This window comes from Nannobrachium achirus, assembly GCF_963921795.1.
Source record: "Nannobrachium achirus genome assembly, chromosome: 18".
Taxonomy (NCBI): Eukaryota; Metazoa; Chordata; class Actinopteri; order Myctophiformes; family Myctophidae; genus Nannobrachium; species Nannobrachium achirus.
This window is the reverse complement of record NC_137825.1, coordinates 29019105-29037715: the sequence shown is the minus strand read 5'-3', so window position 1 is coordinate 29037715 and position 18611 is coordinate 29019105. Positions and strand designations below refer to the sequence as shown.

The 18611-nt window shown below is 41.5% G+C and overlaps 1 protein-coding gene across 3 annotated transcripts; it reads left to right on the top strand.

Annotated features, from left to right (window-relative positions):
* The first annotated feature begins 354 nt into the window (after window positions 1–354).
* Window positions 355–16166, top strand: ndel1a (nudE neurodevelopment protein 1-like 1a). 3 transcript variants are annotated; one of them, XM_080746907.1, is made up of 10 exons: window positions 355–453; window positions 3539–3635; window positions 7715–7868; window positions 11147–11295; window positions 11918–12054; window positions 12231–12401; window positions 12611–12705; window positions 12818–12963; window positions 13309–13343; window positions 15052–16166. In XM_080746907.1, exons 2-10 carry the CDS (start codon window positions 3550–3552, stop codon window positions 15060–15062), a joined length of 984 nt encoding a protein of 327 aa, XP_080603033.1. In that variant the 5' UTR covers window positions 355–453; window positions 3539–3549; the 3' UTR covers window positions 15063–16166. The 3 variants fall into 3 exon arrangements, with proteins under 3 accessions (XP_080603033.1, XP_080603032.1, XP_080603031.1); XM_080746906.1 differs by lacking the exon at window positions 13309–13343; XM_080746905.1 differs by lacking the exon at window positions 15052–16166 and having other exon boundaries at window positions 13309–13711.
* Window positions 16167–18611: the final 2445 nt, after the last annotated feature.

The window sequence follows — 18611 nt, the reverse complement described above, 5'->3', positions numbered from 1 at the left end:
TACTTGAGTACTTTCCAAGTAGGCCTAGCTATTTCAGTACTTTTACTTCTACTCCACTATATCTCAGGGATATTGTACTTTTAATAGGCTACTCCACTGCCATTTTTTGAAAACTTTAGTTACGACTGAGTTACTTAGTTGTATATTTTGATTATTATCACAACATATATATTAACCACTTTTATTTGTAACAGAGTATTTGTATTTCTAAATTGCAGTATCGATACTTTTACTTGAGTAGCCTACAGAATGTGAGCTACTTTTGGAGTGGGACGTCTTCACAGCGAACTAGCCAATCACAGCACGACGTTCCCTTCCGACTATGGGATGTTGAGTTGATACTGGGAGTACCGTCCGTTCATCTCAGCTGTGTTCTATTCTTCACCTGACATCCGACATCAATGGACTGAAAAACATCACAGTTCTGGACGAGGCAGCGACTGAAATGTTCAGGTAGGCTACTCGACGTTTAACTTATAGGTATATAATATATATATATAACCACAGGCGAAACGTTTTCTAATATTCCTTAGTCACCGTTTCTATAACCTTTTAGCAAACCGCGTTGAGGCGCTTGTTTTGAGTTTTGCTTTTGCACACCCATGTTTTGACAGCTGATACTGTATGTCAGTACAGTAGCACTGACTAGCCTGTTTGTTCATTGGTTTCATGGTGTAATTTATTTTTTACATGTTTGTGTCGCATTTCATTCTATAACCGTTATTACTGTCGACTTGCCTACTCGTACGACAACATTGTTGATGTTCATTGTTGTGCTTCCATGCTTGGATTATCATGGTGGGTGTAGCTGCTCGTGTCAGGTGGGCTATAGATATTGCTTGTCATCTACCATGTGACATTCGTAATACTGTCGTCATTTTCCTGGAATGGATGGACAGTATTAGGAAGGTAAGGATGAGATCATAATGTGTAGCATCGAGTAGTCTGTCTCTCTCATGATGTCAGTAGTGGCTCCATCAGCTTCTGGAAGTAATGCTCTGAGAGTCAAAGTGAACAACACACTGAAATAACACATCACTTAGATCAGCCATTGATTATTTACAACTACTCTAGGATATCTCACACTATTATTTAATATCACCCCGTGATGATTAATTGAATACCCATTACCCAGGACCACAATGTAAACAAGCCCTTATGCATTTTGTGTTATCCTTTTAGTAAGCGTACTGTACTGTTTACAAACAGTTAATAGTATTCAACCAATCAATAAAACCCAGTTGTGTGAAGGAAATGGTTCAATACGAAACAAATGTAAGACAAACAAAATAGGCAAAAAGAATGATAATGCAATGAAACAACAATATATCTATGCTCTTGAGTTGATGTAGACTGCCTGACTTGGACTTAGTCCTGTTTTCTCCATGTGTGAGAAAACAAATATAGGCCTATGTTTTTAAGAAGAAGAAGTGGTGAATAGCTCTGATCTACAAGCTTGCAACGCGGCGCAAAGCTATTTTCACTAGTTTGGGTCCCGAGCAAATGTCTAACCTCTCTTTTGGGTCTCGACCATAAAAGTGGGAACCACTGATTTATACTGTATCTCAGTTCAGCAATTGTCAAAGCATACCACTTGTTGGAATGTTTTATGGCATGGCAACTGGGCACCAATGTGTCTCTGTAAGTGGATGCTACAGCTCAGTATTACCCGCTTCTTGAGTAGGACAGCGCAACTGTTCATAACAGAAGACTCTCCTGACCTCTTTACCCCTCTCACTGGCCTAATTTTTGTTCAGTGTCACTCGCCGAAAATAACAGATTTTCAGGCCTTTTAAAACATTTTCTGGTCAGTCATTAATTGTGACTTTCCAAGTTCTTAGCCCTCTCTCTGAAAAGGTTCTGTGTTGTTGAGTCAAGACAGTGTTGTATTGTTAACGGATGCCATGCATGGCAGCATGCACCATTCACAGTGCCAATGTTGAGTTTGTGAGTTTCAGACAGATCTAGTTTCCTTTTGTGTCAATTTCCAAAAGGCCTGATGGAGTTGTTGGAATTATACCAAGCCGGATTCAACAGCTTGTTGTCCTATACAGACTAATGGTTACCCAGTGACCCGCTAATAAATATCCTCTTACTGTGGATTGGCCTACTATCCTTGAATTGAAAAGTTATTTACTTTATAAGTTATTTAGACACATTGAATTAGTATTACAGTAATTATAGAGATAGGAGAGATGGGATGGGAGTGACATGCGGCAAAGGTCGTCTGGATCTGGAATTGAACCGGCGACAACGCCAGGCATCAATACCTATGTGGCAATGCCTATGTGGTATGTGCCTGGACCAGTAGGCCAGCGGGCACCCCGAGAAGCATGTTTTTCGACTCACGAAAGTACATTAAATCATCCAACAGATTAGGCTTCAAAAGGGAAACAAAGCAGTGCATTGTGACAGCTCTAAAGGACTGAAACATGACTTTTTATATAAATATTCATGTGGTTAAATAAAATGTTGTCATTGTACAGAATTCCCACAGCCCAGCCCGTGGTTACATACTGTACAGTAGCTATTTTATTTTGTCTGTAATGACTGCAGGCTGACATGACAACAGCATTCATAATAAGATGTACTGGACCTATATTTAGACATTGGGTTTATTCTCATTGCACTCTGCTGCTCAGATCTGTTTTGGTATGCAAGGGTTTACCTCCAGCAATCTCTGTCTAATTATGAGTCCATGTGATGGATTGGACTCCTTGCTACATCGTTACCTCTGGGATCTAATAGGACTGTCCCCTTTTTGAATCCTCACCCAGTTCACTTTTGTTATCTAGGACACAGAGATACAGCGTTATTTATGAGAGATAGCCCTACATTGACAAAGAAGACCTAGGGTAAATGAGTTACTTATGCTGTTGTCTCGCTGTGTGTGTGTGTGTGTGTGTGTGTGTGTGTGTGTGTGTGTGTGTGTGTGTGTGTGTGTGTGTGTGTGTGTGTGTGTGTGTGTGTGTGTGTGTGTGTGTGTGTGTGTGTGTGTGTGTGTGTGTGGAGAGAGAGAGAATGATTTCTGTCAAATTAGGGAAAATCTCTCAGATGGATGATAGAGTTGTAACCTCAGTAAAGTGGTTTCATGTCATGATTTATCAATCCCACCATTATTTTTAAAGAACATTTAAGCAGTGCTTTGGTCAGACAGTTAAAATTCCAATCTCTGTTTGAAGAATTGATAATGCACTTTCCTCTCTCTCTAAGCCTGTGTGTATTTGGCCGTAGGCGTCTGTGGGATGAGGCAGCTTTGATTCATTTCCCTCGACAGGTTAAGTCATTGATCTGTCCTGCTTCCTCGGACTTGATGAGGGTTGGTGTTACACACCCCCTCATCTTGTTACGGGCAATAAGTATAAATCAGGCTTGAAAATGAATGTAGTCTCCTCACTTGAAACGTTTCTATTAGTGGTTGTGAGACGCAGCAGCAGCCCTGACATGAATGAAGGTCGGATGTTGACAATGATGAGTGATGTCCTGTTTGTTTGTTTTTTCATTGCAGTAATCACTCTCATTTTCATTGTTTTCACAGATTTGTTTGTCATGGAAACAGATCTAATACCAACATTCTCCTCAAAAGATGAGGAAATTGACTTCTGGAAGACACTTGCCCTCAAGTACAAGACAAGGTAAGTTAACACGCACAAATTATGCACACTCAATTAGGCTGTGCGCTGAGTCATCAGTATCCTTTCTTGCCAAGCACAATAGTTGGACAGGGATTTGTCTTATGTGTTAGTTACGCTACCTAGGCCTGCGATATGTAGGCCGGAGCTGGTTGATATTAATTAACATATCTCTGGTTATTATGAACATAATATCTCTGGGTACTACTCAATATTTAATTGGAAATTGCAAGTGTGGTTGCCGTGACGCAAGTCAGACTTGCAAATGATTTCTGGCTTAGCATTTGATCTCTGTGTCAGTCCCCTGATGTCATCAATATGACATATCCCCATTCCCCATATCTTGGAATTCACACACACGCACGCACGCACGCACGCACGCACGCACGCACGCACGCACGCACGCACGCACGCACACACACACACACACACACACACACACATGCCTAGTCCAGACGGTCATATTAGACTGGATATTGTCTGTGATTTTGGATATTGTACTATTGTGATTGATTTGGCATTAGTGTTCTTCTAGCTTATTGGTACTCAAATTGAAGTATGTCTTGTAGACCTACTTGGCCTGAAAAAAAGGGGTATTGGAGCAACCCTATTTTCTAGTTCTTAGCTAAAGAAATCGGTATCGGAAAAATCGGTTTTGGAGACCTTCATAAAAACGGTGATCGCTATCGGCCAAGAATTTTGCAATCGGTCCATCTCTAAAGGGAATACCTAACCACAGGAACACCCCTTCTGTCTTTCTGACTGGCTTACGTCAACCTGACGTCATCACTGTCGCTTTCAATGAAAGATCAGTCGTATCAGATCCTGTTCTACCTTGTGAAAGAGCTCTATTATGAAACGGACAGTGAGTTTCCTTGAAACCCTGGTTTTGTATAGTTTTTGTTAAAGGGATGGATCCCATTGCATGTTGAACATAAGAGGCTTTTCATGCCATTGTGTCTGCCTGCATGTCTATGAATGGGTTTATGTAACTTGATGTCATTGGGTTCCTGCTATTGTTGTAGATAAACATAATGAACAACGCTTAAGCTTGCTAAAATTAGCTGTAGTTTCCCATTGCAGTACACGATAGTCACTAACGGTCTCAGTGGACAACAAAACTAGACACACCCAGCCAGGAAATTAGCTTTGGTTTTCACATATGCAAGTGTCTATAGTCGTTTAGGCTTGTTTCAAGTCAGTGAAGATAGAGGTTACATCCTTTTTGTGTGTGTGGTATGAGTGAGGTAATAGTTGACAGCAGTATTCAAATCCAACTGTGATTTTTGTTTTACCCTTTAGTTTATAGATAGGCTTTGGTGTAACCAAACAGACAAGGGTTTCATAGATATGACTTGAATGAACATTGGAATTTGTAGAATATTATGGAATTCTTGTTAACTACAGGCATTTATTGTGGTTAAGAGAGAATACTTTCAATGTCTAAAATAAATCGTAATCATTTTAAAACACCAGTGGGGCTGAGTGCTTACCCACTTGATTCCCGGGAGAGTATTTCTTGCAGGTCTTTCAGTCCGAGTGTATCAAAAAAGCAACTGGGTTAAGCACCATTGGTCCGACCAGTTTAACATTCCCCAGGTTAGCATTCACCAGCATTAGTTTTACTGAGGTTAGGGTTAAGGTTAGGTTTAGGTGTATCTCCGTCCCCCCGACTTTCGGCACCTCCGCGCAGCCAATCACAAGCTTCCGCTGCCTTAACCCAGTTGCTTTTTTGATACACTCGGACTGAAAGACCTGCTAAGAACACTCTCCCCTTGATCCCCAGTCAGTGTCCCTAATCTGGGGCAAACATTCTGCAAAAATAGTATATTTACAAGCTGCGATGTCTTGCAAGCTTTATAGATAATCTATTTCCTGCAAAGACATTTGGTATTGAGGGAAAACTAAAGGTTTAAGTGGTTAAGGGTTTTATATGCAGGAAAAATGCTATATTACGTTAAAGTTTAAGTCACAAAATAGAGCTTGCATATTTCCTACAAACTAGTCCATTGTCACTGTCAGACTGGATTATTTAAAGTCTAGGCTGATAAAAGAGGAGAGGGTGCTATGTTTGGCTGAGAACAGAGGAATATCTGCCCAGGTTCAACCAAGTAAAAAGCAGTTCAAAGAGCAGAAGGGGCTCTGCATTCATAGGGAGCGGGATCGTGCTGTGTTCTAAGTGCACTCATTGCTCTCATCGTGTTGCCTTGTTGAGCGTCGGGGGAAATCATGGAGCCACCCTGGCTCTATGCCCCCCACCCCCGGCACCACCGGTCACATGCCACATACCAGCTGCCATTTTTAGATGCTTCTGTCTGTGTGTTCTTCCATGGCTGGATCAACCGACAAGTTACATAACAACCACTGAGTCTGCTCTCCCGTAGCCACTGTAGATGGTGGCCAGTCTGGCCACTGCTTTTGTAATGGAGAAGAACCTACAGTATTGAATGCCAAAGCCTCACGTTTTAACTGTCTAGGACTGGGTGAATGATCGACGCGTAACATACAAACAATCCTGTTAACATTCCATAATGAAATTAATTAACATGTTTGAGGCGTCTTGGTTTTTGGTTCTTGGTTCGGAATCTCTGCTCCTCTGTCAAATTTTTGTGGTTGAAATCCTTCCCGAGAGCTGCAGGAAAACAATGTGTACTTGGTGGTTTGAACTCTGAAGGTTGCATAATCTGTTCCCTTGGAGAACATATGATGAAATATAAGTGAAAAGCGTCCCACCAAGACACAGCAACCAATGGGTGGGAAGAGGGGCAGGACAACGGGCGGGACTTGACAAAGGGTGAATTTAATACACTGTTTGCGATTACTATCGAATAATGCCTGTCCTGACAAATAAATCATGCCAAGCTCATAACTGTTAATGTCCAGTAAACTGGAAAAAGTTTGAGAAGCATGACACCTGGTATGGCACGCATACACATGCGTGACGTGTGACTGACACACACACACACACACACACACACACACACACACACACACACACACACACACACACACACACAGTACAAACAGAGATACTGTTTAGTGATTCTTCAAATAGGAGAAACATGTTTTATTAAATTTCAATGTTCATGAGCAGAGAATTTAACATTCTGCAGTGCACAAGTAATAATCTATCTGAGCAGCTGTATTGGTCTACAGTACTTAACAGTTCATATTTTGTGCTTTTCTTCTTCTGTGTTAAAAGTGGGCATGGATAATAACGTGACAAACATCCTAACAGGAAATCTCGTTTAGCAGCTGAATCCTTTAAACTATTAGTTTTCCCTGAAGAGCTATGACGCAACATTGGAGTCATGAATCGCTATGCCGCTATGAGTTTCTATAATATTTAGCTGCGTCAAATAGGGAGTGAAAATAAGCTGCTTTCCCAATGTGCTGTCCTCTTTCCTTGTGGTGGCATAGTTATTACTTTCCAACAGTTTGTTTACTGCCCTCTTTATGTCCAGCTTGATGTCTTAACCCATTTAGGCTTGAACACATTATTACGCAATATTTTATGCTTTAAATATTAAAAAAATAGCAGATATACAAGCTCACAGCGTGGCACCGAGTGCTGCGCTGCGAGCTTGTAGATCTGCTATTTTTGACAAATCCAGAAAATTTAGATTTTGACCCGATTCTTTGAGTGTCTTTTGAATCCTTCTAAGGTTCTTTTGAAAAAACCTATGTTTCTATGTCAGCAATCTGGCTCACCATCGTCAAAGAAAAGGTCCTTTTGACTTAACTGGAGCTCAGTTAGTCTGTTCTTGAGAGACTACTATGTCAGTTGTTCTCAAACCTTTTCATGTGAAGGACCCCCAAAATGATATGTATTTGGCCACGGACCCCCATCTCAAAATATTTAGTTCCAGGGACACCCAGAAGCAAAATTTGAGTTACAAACGCTTTGAAAATACATATATTCAAAGATTTGCACACATTTTCACGACTTTTTTTCAAAAATAGCAGATCTACAAGCTCGCAGCGCGGCACTCGGTGCCGCGGTGTGAGCTTGTATATCTGCTATTTTTCACTGGTTAAAGCATTCAATAATTCTAGGCCTTTTAATGTTCTCTTTCCAACAGCTACCAGGAGTCTCAGGAGGAGCTTGTGGAGTTCCAGGAGGGTAGCAGGGAGCTGGAGGCAGAGCTGGAGGCTCAGCTCGGGCAGTCAGAGCACCGCATGAGGGACCTGCACTCTGAGAACCAGAGACTCAAGAACGACCTGGATTCAATCAAGGTGGGGATTCGGGAGGAATTTTTGAAACAAAGGAAACACATTTCTATTTTGCTGGCAGAAGTTTATAAACAAATCTACATTTAAAAATATATTCCATGAGTGAGCATATGGAATACAAATGGAAATTCCATTGTATTCGATATGTTCATTTGTACAGGTACTCGGGCTGGGCACGGTAACCGCCGTACCGCTGTACGCCGTAAAGAAATAACGTTTTTATTTAATTCCCCCCCCCAAATAATATATAGCGGAGTGGGGCTATTTTTTATTGAGAACAAGCAAGTTTTAAAATGGCGGAGAAGCGAGGACTGCCTCCATGCCTCTCTGCTCTGGGCCGCGTACCACACGTTTCATGATGTCTGTGAAATGATGAAGCTCGGGCCGTCTGCCGTCTCTCTCACGGACAGACCAGAAATCCTCATCCTCACTGGAGCAGCAGTACAGCTGCAGCGTTCAACGTTCTCCATAATCCACACGAGCATGTTTATAAATACCTTTTGTTGCAGTTTTTTTATCCGTTACTCTACTAACCCGACACGACGTCATGTTGCAAGCTCTTAGATCTGTTACTTTCAAAGCGAGACCCGCTGTGCTGTACAGGGAAGTATAACTCGGGCTTATAGGACTGTGGAGCGTCGAATTTTGGTCAAGAATATTTTGGCTTATCGCCGAATTAATAGATACGGGGGTGCGGTAATTACCACAATATTGTTGGTAATGGGAAGACGAAGACCGCGGTAACAAAATGTCGATACCGACCCAGCCCTAACTGGTACAGCATATTGTATTGCATGTACAAACAGTCCTATCAGTGCAAATCTCTGTTTTGGTGAAGAGTATGACTTTTGTGCTCTATGAGATGAGAAGCTGCTACTGTTCCAGAAAATGCTCATATCACCCCTGCATGGTCATCCAGATAGATATCCTGATGTGGTCTGTGACTCATTGAATTATTGTGAACAAAATCCAATTGAGATAGTCCAGAGCTGCCACTTAATGTGTCCTGTGTCGTAAGATTGAAAGGCGGCAGCTGCAGCTCTGGAGACAGAGCAGTTGTCTCTGGGAATATGAAGGTTCTTGGTTCAATCCTGACTCCTGGCATTGCGTCGAATCGTTCTTTAGCAAGACACTTCCACTGATGAGCGGCAGTGTTTGGCCTTAAGCATACATTGTAATGCACTTTGCACTCTGAGCTTATAGATGAGCTGTTGCTATTGACGTACAATGAATTATGTAAAACTCTGTCTCAAAAAAAGTGAATATTGTGTAAATAAACATTGGAAACAGCAGATGCCAATGCCATAGCATCCCAAATCATCACTGACTGCGGAAATGCATGCCTCAGAAGGTTGACATTTCTCTTGAATGGTCTTGTGTAATATTGTAATATTTTGTGGTATGGATTTTTGATTTTCATGAGCTGTATGCCATAAAAATCTAAATTACTTTTCCACAATATTCTATATTTTTTAGACAGAGCTTTATATAGGGTTTCAATGGTTAAGCTTCCAACCCTACTCGAGTTGGGTACAGCGTGTCTTCATACATACCCTTGACTTAAATAATTGAAGTTTTTTTTCATATCCATCTTATTTCATAACCTGTCCTTGAGAGCAGTCTCCTGCAGAAGAGTAATCACATTGTAAACGCTTCTGCTTCCTTGGATGCTTTTGTTTATGTCAGTTTTAATTTATTTAGCAGAGGAGCCCATCCAGTTGGGGTATGAATGGCCATAGCAGAGAGAGCAGGCTAGACAACAGACCCCAGAAAATAACTTATACAATACAGCCATACAATCCCAGTTATCTGAGTCTTTCTGATTCTGACATACAGTACAGTATATCACGTAAATCGTCAACCACGATGCAGCGTACTGGAGGATTAAGGCTGCACGATATGGAAAAAATGTCATATCTCTGTATTTATGCCAAATATATCGATACGATATTATCGTACACATGTTGCAACAGTGAAAATTAAGCATTATTCAAAGAACATCATAATAAGTCAATATCACTCTTGATTTTAAGTGCTATTGGGTTCCCACACTTGTTATTTGATATTCTAATTGTAGCAAAAGGCAACGATATGTGCGATATGGTCAACGATATGGCGATATATCACCCAGGACAATATATCGCGATATCGTTGCCTTTTACGATATTGATAATGCGCGTGGTCATACCTCGATAACGATACGATAACGATATATTGTGCAGCCCTAGCCTGGATCAGAATTATGAATTCATATGTACTGTAATCATTCAAAATGGTAATCTCACTTCCTGAAGCAAGAGTATATTTTGTATCTTTACAACATCAGCTCTTTTCCCTGCCGAGCAGCATTTGGCACCTGTTCTGTGCCAGTAATGTCCTGATTATTCCAGCTGTGTTCATTTTGTAGGAAACTCATACATAATGCATCACACAGCGCCTCTGTTCCGCGCGTGCTGCTCTCGCTCCATAATTAGCACATGGTGGTGGGGGTTCGTAACGCGTTTCTGTGCCTGTGTTTACATTACGTTCCCAGCCATGAGAACCTATCCACCTGCGGTGATCAGATGTGCACCAGCTATTTCATCTGCTTGCTTATTCAGGGCAAATGGTAGACTGCACACACATCATTAAATGATGCACCTTTTTCTGTAAACTAAAATGCCCTGTTGGTTACTCATGCCCAGAATACATTCTCTCTTTGTGACTGCACAATCCAGATTTACTCTGCATTTACAGTTAATGGCGCTCAAGTGCAGCCTTCTTGTGTTTAACCACATCCTGGCACCCCTGTTTTTGGAATGTCAGTATTAGCTATTCAAAAAGGTTATCAGATTGCAGATCCACAAGCTCACAACGCAATGCATCATGATTCCTTATAAGCTTCTGGAGCAGCTATTTCTGAAACCTTTTGAACAGGCCTTAAGTGGGTAATAGATATTGCCACCATGTTAATAAAGAAATCTTATGAATGACACTCCAGGGCAAACAGAGTTCTGTGTCTCCCACGTTGGTTGGTGGTAATTGATTCTGACGCGACAGCAACAGCACATATAGGTCAGACAACACAGACGGGCGCAGGCATATCTATTGAGCTGATTGTGCCTGTGCTGGTGGGAATATAGGTCACGCATCAATATTCCCAGCCTGAGAATGCTGAAGCAGTAGGGGGAGAAACAGTCTCTGAAAAATGGATGATAAAATGTAAGTCTGTTTGGGGAAGTTGATTTTACATGCAAACGGCCACACGTGAACAACCCCCATATATCCCTTCTCCCCTCCAGGAGAAACTGGAACAACAGTATGTTCAGAGCTACAAGCAGGTGTCCATCCTGGAGGATGACCTTGGCCAGACCCGCAACATCAAGGACCAGCTCCACAAATATGTCAGAGAGCTAGAGCAGTCCAACGATGACCTAGAGAGAGCCAAAAGGTCAGTGGGAGCTCCAGGACACACAAGATAACCCAGCACATTTTATTTAGATGCAGTGATGGTTTGTGTGTGTGTGTGTGTGTGTGTGTGTGTGTGTGTGTGTGTGTGTGTGTGTGTGTGTGTGCGTGTGCGTGTGCGCGTATCCATTTTTTATTTGATTTTTGAACGTCCGGTATACTCAATCCATTCTCCTGATAAAATTGCGTGCATGACATGTATTGTACAGTATCTCTTCTCAAGTCCCGCTCTTGTCATGCCACAATCTCCCCACTATTCAGATTACAGAACACCAATAGAAATGTCTGTTCTAATTACTGGGAGCAGGTGGCTCAAATGGACTTGTTTGCTATAATTGTCTCAGATTGGATTTAAATCAATGCTGCTGCTAAAGATGCCTGAGATACTAATCTGTTGTCTTGGAATGATTGATCATTAATTGGCAGATGGAATGTGCATTGAGCACTATTCCTGGCATGCATGTGTGCATACCGCAGATTAAATTAAATACATGTTGATTCTTTCCCTCCATGTTCTTTTCACTATATTGTGCTTTCTTTTCGTGGTATGGTTTTGAAGTGCTCATGCCCAGTTCTACACCACTTCCATTGCTTCCTTTGTGCAGGGCTACCATTGTGTCTCTGGAGGACTTTGAGCAGCGTCTGAACCAGGCCATAGAGAGGAACGCCTTCCTGGAGAGCGAGCTGGATGAGAAGGAGTCTCTGCTAGTCTCTGTGCAGAGATTAAAGGATGAGGCCAGAGGTGAATATTGACTGCATTTTTATACACGCCAAGCCACCAATCACCATGTTCACTCGTTTGCGTGAGTGTGAGATTTGTGTCATTTGTGTCCCCACTGAGGGGTTAAAAATGTTTTCTTAATCTAATTCTACTGGTATTTATCATGAAAAGAATGTGTCCTGCTTATTCGTTAACAGACCTCCGTCAAGAGCTCAATGTGCGAGAGAGGCAGACGGACATAAGGATGTCTGCACCAAGTTCGCCCACTCAGGACAATGTGAAGATGGACACAGCCGTGCAGGCCTCCCTGTCCCTCCCCGCCACCCCAATGGGCAAGGATCTGGACAACGCCTTTGCCAACTCTACAGGTATCTTTGTTGTCCCCTTTTCACATCCCATAAGTCACTCCAGGCTATTGTCTGTAGCATACGTAAGAGGGAATGCCAATGCATTGCCCATAAAGTGGTTCCATCGATTTCCTTGTTCCTCTGAACGTATTCATGAATTTGGCGAGTGTGAGCTCATCGCCTGCCAATGAGCCATGTCGGAATGATTGTCATTCTATTTTCCACTCCAGTGCTATCAAACGGCTGCGGCAGCAACTCACCACTGACTCCCTCTGCCAGAATATCAGCCCTCAACATCGTCAGTGATCTACTCCGGAAAGTAGGGGTGAGTCACTCCTTCTGAGCCTCTACCTCTCATGTTCAGTAGTGAAGTCTCTTCTGCTTTATTCAAAGCCTTTGCTTTCCTAACATTTCTTTGCGTCTTCATCCCTCTGCAGGCTCTGGAGTCCAAGCTCGCCGCTTGCAGGAACTTCGCCAAAGACCAGAAGGCCAGGAGGGCGTATGCCCTCGACAATGGAAACGCGATCAATGCCAACACGGCTAAGTTCTCCCAATCGCTCCACACATCGTATTTTGATAAAGCGTGAGTAAAACTGAAGCACGCCTCCCCAACTTGTCCCACTCCCCACCGCCCCACCCCCTGCTCCATTTCTGCAAACACTGTGACTCATGTCTTAGTCATGTGTGACAAGTGAGAACAAATGCTTGATTCATTTTTTATTATTTACAATACAAGTCATAGTAACATGTATCTTTATGATGTAATGTAACTAGTCAGTAGTAGTAGCCCTGACATTTTATTCAACTAACTGCACCATGTTTGAGCACGGATACAGTTTGTGACCATGGGCAATGGGACGGAGGAGATCTGGAGTGTCTCAGACCTCTGTATGTTTTGTTTGTGTTGTTTGTTTGTTTTCCCCAGCAGGAGAGAGAGGGTGATATTCCCTGCCTTGATTCTGGGTAATCTCAGCTCCTCCTCCCGTTTTTACCTGTGTGTGTGGGGGGTTATACGTACATGCATGCAGCCGCTACTTTAACCAGGCTCCTGTCTCAAATAGCGCCAATATATAATCACTGCAGCCTGCAGGCTAGATGCAACTTTGGCCGCTAACCAGAACTGGTGGTTGACGTGGTGATGGTGTTCTCCTACTGCTTTGTTAGTACTAATCTAAACCTAATACCATCTTATTCCTTTTGTCTGTCTGCTCGCCGTTTGTTGCTTCTGCATTGCGTCAGGCCTAAGTATACAGTAGGTATACCCACCCTATTCATCATGATTTTGATTTCTTGAGGTCTTAGTTTTAGTGTGCAACTGTGCGCTTTTCTATTCTGTGTTTATTGGGGGGGGGGGCTTTATTGATAGTTAACAGTAGATTGACAGGAAATGGGGAGAGACGGGGAGTGACACGCAGCAATGACGCGCAGCAAAGGTTGTCGGAATCGGGATTCAAACCTGTGACACGACAACTGTCACTGGATGAAGTCATTGAAAGGTCAATATATTATGGATATATTTTAGAAGAGTGTAATTGTAAGTGGAACCGTCACAAATGTATCAAATGTCATCTGGGCCGTTTGTGCTGTGTCACTCTAATATCCTAATATCCTGCATTTGTCACAAGCTCCCTCTGTCGTTCGACATGAGCTTGGACCAATGGTACGACAGCAGCTAGTGTTTCTGCTGTGTGAGGGCTGAGCCTGCAGATGCAGGGCACAGACACACAAGGGCATTCTCTCGTTGCAATGGAAGTTGTTAGGTTGACCTTATTAACCCTTCAAGACCTGAGGACGATTCTACAAATGCCTTCTAAATAATTAGCTCTCAAACTCAAGATTTTTCAAAAATGTTGAAAAATAGCAGATATACAAGCTGAGCTGGTATATCTGCTCCTTTTTAAATAGCCATACAAATTCCACAGATTCTTTGCCCAATTTTAATGGTTTAATTTACCTCAGAGGGGGTAGAAATCCTGAATCAGGCTTCAATCACATCACTGATGATATTCCTTCCAATTTGTGATTCCCAAATTTAAAGTACAGGTAGTTCAACCTGTGAGATCAGGATGCCTCTCAAGCTTTCCAGGCTGCCGAGGCTGTTTGTAGCCCCTGGCCAAGCATTTCTTACACGTGGCACGAGATCCACTGATGTCAGCATGTGTGTGCTACCCAGTATGGGGGGATTAATGAGGACAGGTTGACAAGTGACTTGCTGGGTTTCTCAGGTCAACCCGCATCGTCCTCTGTGTGTTGGCAGCAGCCAGTAGAAAGTGGCCGTGTGCCTGATGGGGGTGACATTGACATAGACAGACTATAATGGCTCCTGTGGGTTATTGAGCAGAGTCGCTGGCAGGCGGGACGTGGAAGTTAAAAAACGATGCCTGACTGGCATGTTGTTTTGCTTTTCCTTCCTATAATCACATCTGTTAATTCACAGTCATCTGTATTCATTAGTGGCTCTGAGTCCTGTAGCATTGCTATAGAAGGTTTGACAAGATTTTTATTTGCTTCACATAACTTTGGAATGTTCTTCTGAGTAAGGTAATACTCCAGTTAGTGAGTCACATGAGCTCAGTTGCTTCCGGTGTTAATTTAGTAACAGAGACGTGTGGCTCATTCAGCGAGAGTAACCTTGCCTTGTGTCTCTGTTTTTGTTGTTTTGTTGTTACAGCCGGGCAGTGAACGGACTGGAACCTGGCAGTGTGACAGCTGTGACCACACCCCCCTCTGTCTCTTAGTGCCCCTCACTGTGTGACAGTGTCCCCACCAGGCCCAAGTATGAAGTATAAGAGCATAATGTTATGGACAGCCAAGCCTCAGTCAACGACACAAAGCTGATGACTAGTAATATAAAACACGGGTGTAGTTATAACAGGGGCCCTCGTTGCCATCACTGCACATTCAGTCACCCTCTCTCTTTCTCTCTCTCTCTCTCTCTCTCTCTCTCTCTCTCTCTCTCTTTCTCTCTCTGCTGCAAACCTTGGTCTCTCTCTCTCTTTCTCTCTCTGCTGCAAACCTAGGTCCCTGTCTGTACTGTATATATTTAAATGTGCTATATATTGTCTTCGTGTATCAAGATGGCACACTCTACTGACATTTTGCAAGACACATGCTTCGTCACTGAAATGATTAAAACATGCAACATACTGTCCAAGACAGAAACGTTATGCAACTGTAATTAGTTCTTATTAGTCTTTTTTTGTTTGTTTTTATAAGAGCACAGTTTGCCTTCAGTATATTATTTTATTTGTTTGTTTTTTATTTAAACATGTTTTGTGCAAGTAGCATTTTTTGTATTCTTACAGGACAGTTAATAACTGTCATACTGTGACTATTGTTTTATTTTTAGCCGTGTCCAAAACGGCTATGAAAGGGAAAGTAACTATTGGCTGTGCTCTGTTTAACCATATATGACGTGTACAATATTGGTCATATTGATCATTGTTTATAGATAGGTACATGCGTGCTGTGGTCAGTGTTCAGCCCAAGTGGCCTGTTATTATTACAAAGTGCAAAGGTTTTATGCTTTTATTGTTGATAGAAGCTGAAATGCTGTTGTTTTTTTCTTTTCTTTTTTAGATAAAACCTGTGTTCAGTACTGTACATTATAAGCAGGTAAAGCACTTTGACCTTGTGCAAACCCTGTATTTTCACATTTTGAGTTTAATTCATGTGCAATATTGCCCATTTGTCAGCCCCCCACCCCCAAACTCCTTCCCAAGATTCCTTTTCTGGCATGTTCAAATACATTTTATTGCAACCATTAAACACAGAACTCACATCTTTGATCGTGTCTTTTTTCATCTTTGATGTTAAATCAAGACTTAATTGAGAAAATGAATTTTGCATGCATTTTTAACTTATAGACTTATAGTATAGATAATACAATTTGTTTTTGCTTTATTGCTTTATAAATGAATTGTTTCAATTGCATAGTGTTCTGTTGTATTCATAGGAGACAGATGGCATCTGAGACCTGTACATCAGGAAGCTATTGAATTAAATGTAGAGATCTTTCCCCTCATTTTATTTTCTCTAGACTTGTTGTCAACACTGCCCCTTAGTGACTAGTTTTGAAAGTACAAGAAGCCTGCATAAGGAGGATGCTACTAAGAACATATTCACATGTATTGCAAGAGACAGTGCTTGGTTATCACAAAACAACAGATGTAGGGTCTACAGATATAAATTAGCTTTTAGATCTCTCTTGTGCAATATAGTTTTTGTGCTATGTCCTTGTCAAACTAAAATATACAACCCATCCAAATTGTTGGCATCCCTTTAACGACTGTGTAGTTCTCAAACGTTTTCATGCCAAGGACCCCCAAATGAATATGTATTTGGTTGCGAATCCTCATCTGAAAATATTTGCCAGGTTTGTGTTCTTAAAATGTTCCATCGTCAAAAAGTCCTTTTGTACACCTACTTCAATTGACAGGTGTGTAGGAGTAGGCAGGCAACACGAGAAAGGCAAAAAGGAATCCTGCACATTGTCTTAACTTAGCCAAAAAAGGTTTAATATAGATCGGACGTTCCACGTGATGGAAAGTATCTATATTGGAACTTTTAGGCTGCAAGTACTGTATACGGGTCTTGGTTATCCCCCACTTTTTAACAGAGTAGATGTATTTTCCTTCCACTGGCATTGGAAAGTTATGGGTACAATTTCATCCATTAAAACGCAAAAAGTAGGTACAGATTTAGGAAGGGAAAAAAACAAAAAACAGACAACCTGTTTCCTGAGATGTAAAGGTTCCATGTTCAAATCCCTGTCCTCATTGCTACTAACTGAAGGCTAACATAAAAAAGAACACTTCAACAGTACAGACACCATCACTCTCAGTATAGTGGTTAGTGATTTTTTAATTTTATTTTTTCAATTTGAGGACCCCCTTCGAAGTTATTATTAACTTCTAGTCAACTTTACTAACTCAAGTAGGTAAAGAACAGACAAAAGAACGCTTCAAAAGTACAAAAAAATAATCCAAATGGTATAATGTCACCACTCAGTACAGAGATTCCATTTTCAAATCCCAGTCCTATAATTCAATGCTGTATTTCACCTTTATGAAGTGAGAAAATAAAATGAACTGGCAAACCAGCGGGAACATCAGACTGAGAGTTGAATGAAGAACATAATACGCTATCCAAATGAGAGGAAAATAGAGGTTGTGAGACTTATATTGATGTAATGCTTGTCATTCAGGATGGAAAGAAATGACACCTATCTGAGCTTTTATGTGACAATTACTGAAAGATAAAAGGACACATTAGCAAAGCGTTGTAGTGATGGTGTGTGGTGGTCTAATCATCAGACTGTATGCACAGAGATTCCATGTTCAAATCCCAGTCTTCCTTGAGCTCCTTGCTGGGGTCTTTCACCTTAAGTTAAAATAACTCTTCAGCAACGCTAAAGCCCAAACCACACCAATGCTTTGTCATGCAACAAAACTATTTTGAGGTCAACAGCACTTGATCTATCAGACTCTCAGAGATGTTCAAATCCCTGTTCTCCTACAGTTCAATGTTTTCAAGTCTAAAAACAAAAAAAAACAACTAAAGAACGCTTCAACAGTACTAAGAGAAACAGATATGAGAGTAGAATGACTGAGGCATAGTATGGTGGCCTAATCATTGGACTCGCAGCCTTGAGGTCTGAGTTCAAGTCCTTGTTGATCTGTGGTTTGGCTCTTTAACTTTACCAACTAAGAGCTAACATACTAAAGAACACTTCAACATTACTAAAAGATGTGTGACTGAATGGTGTAATAGTCTAATTATCACACTCACAGCACATAGATTCCATAATTGAAAAGACTAACATACAAATTAATAGGACTAAAATGTATCTGCAGAGTGTGTCTGAGTGGTGGTGTAATGGTCTAAGAATCTGGGACAAAAGGACCACTTGGTGGCAGTGTTTCCCCATTTTGTTATGCTTTCAGTCAATGTGCCATGGCATACTGTATGTATGCATTTAATTTTGTATGTACAGATTCATTATGATGTGTTCTCAAACTGTGGTACATGTACCGCTGGTTGTACTTGACCAAGGACCCTCAAACTGACACGTTTTAGCCCGTGGACCTCCATTTAATTTCAAGGACCCACAGTTGACAGGACAACCAGGATTTGAACATTTATGTAGACCAGTGGTTCCCAAACGTTTTTTTGTTTTGTTTTGTTTTTCTCAGGGCACCCCTATAAATATATATATATATTTTTCAATCC

Bases quoted from the DNA above. Each gene is read 5' to 3' on its own strand.
- ndel1a (XM_080746905.1), top strand. From the start codon at position 3,550: ATGGAAACAGATCTAATACCAACATTCTCCTCAAAAGATGAGGAAATT. The intron at 7,869-11,146 runs GTGGGGATTCGG...TCTCCCCTCCAG, and splicing joins ACGACCTGGATTCAATCAAG to GAGAAACTGGAACAACAGTA. The intron at 12,964-13,308 runs GTGAGTAAAACT...TTTCCCCAGCAG, and splicing joins ACATCGTATTTTGATAAAGC to GAGAGAGAGGGTGATATTCC.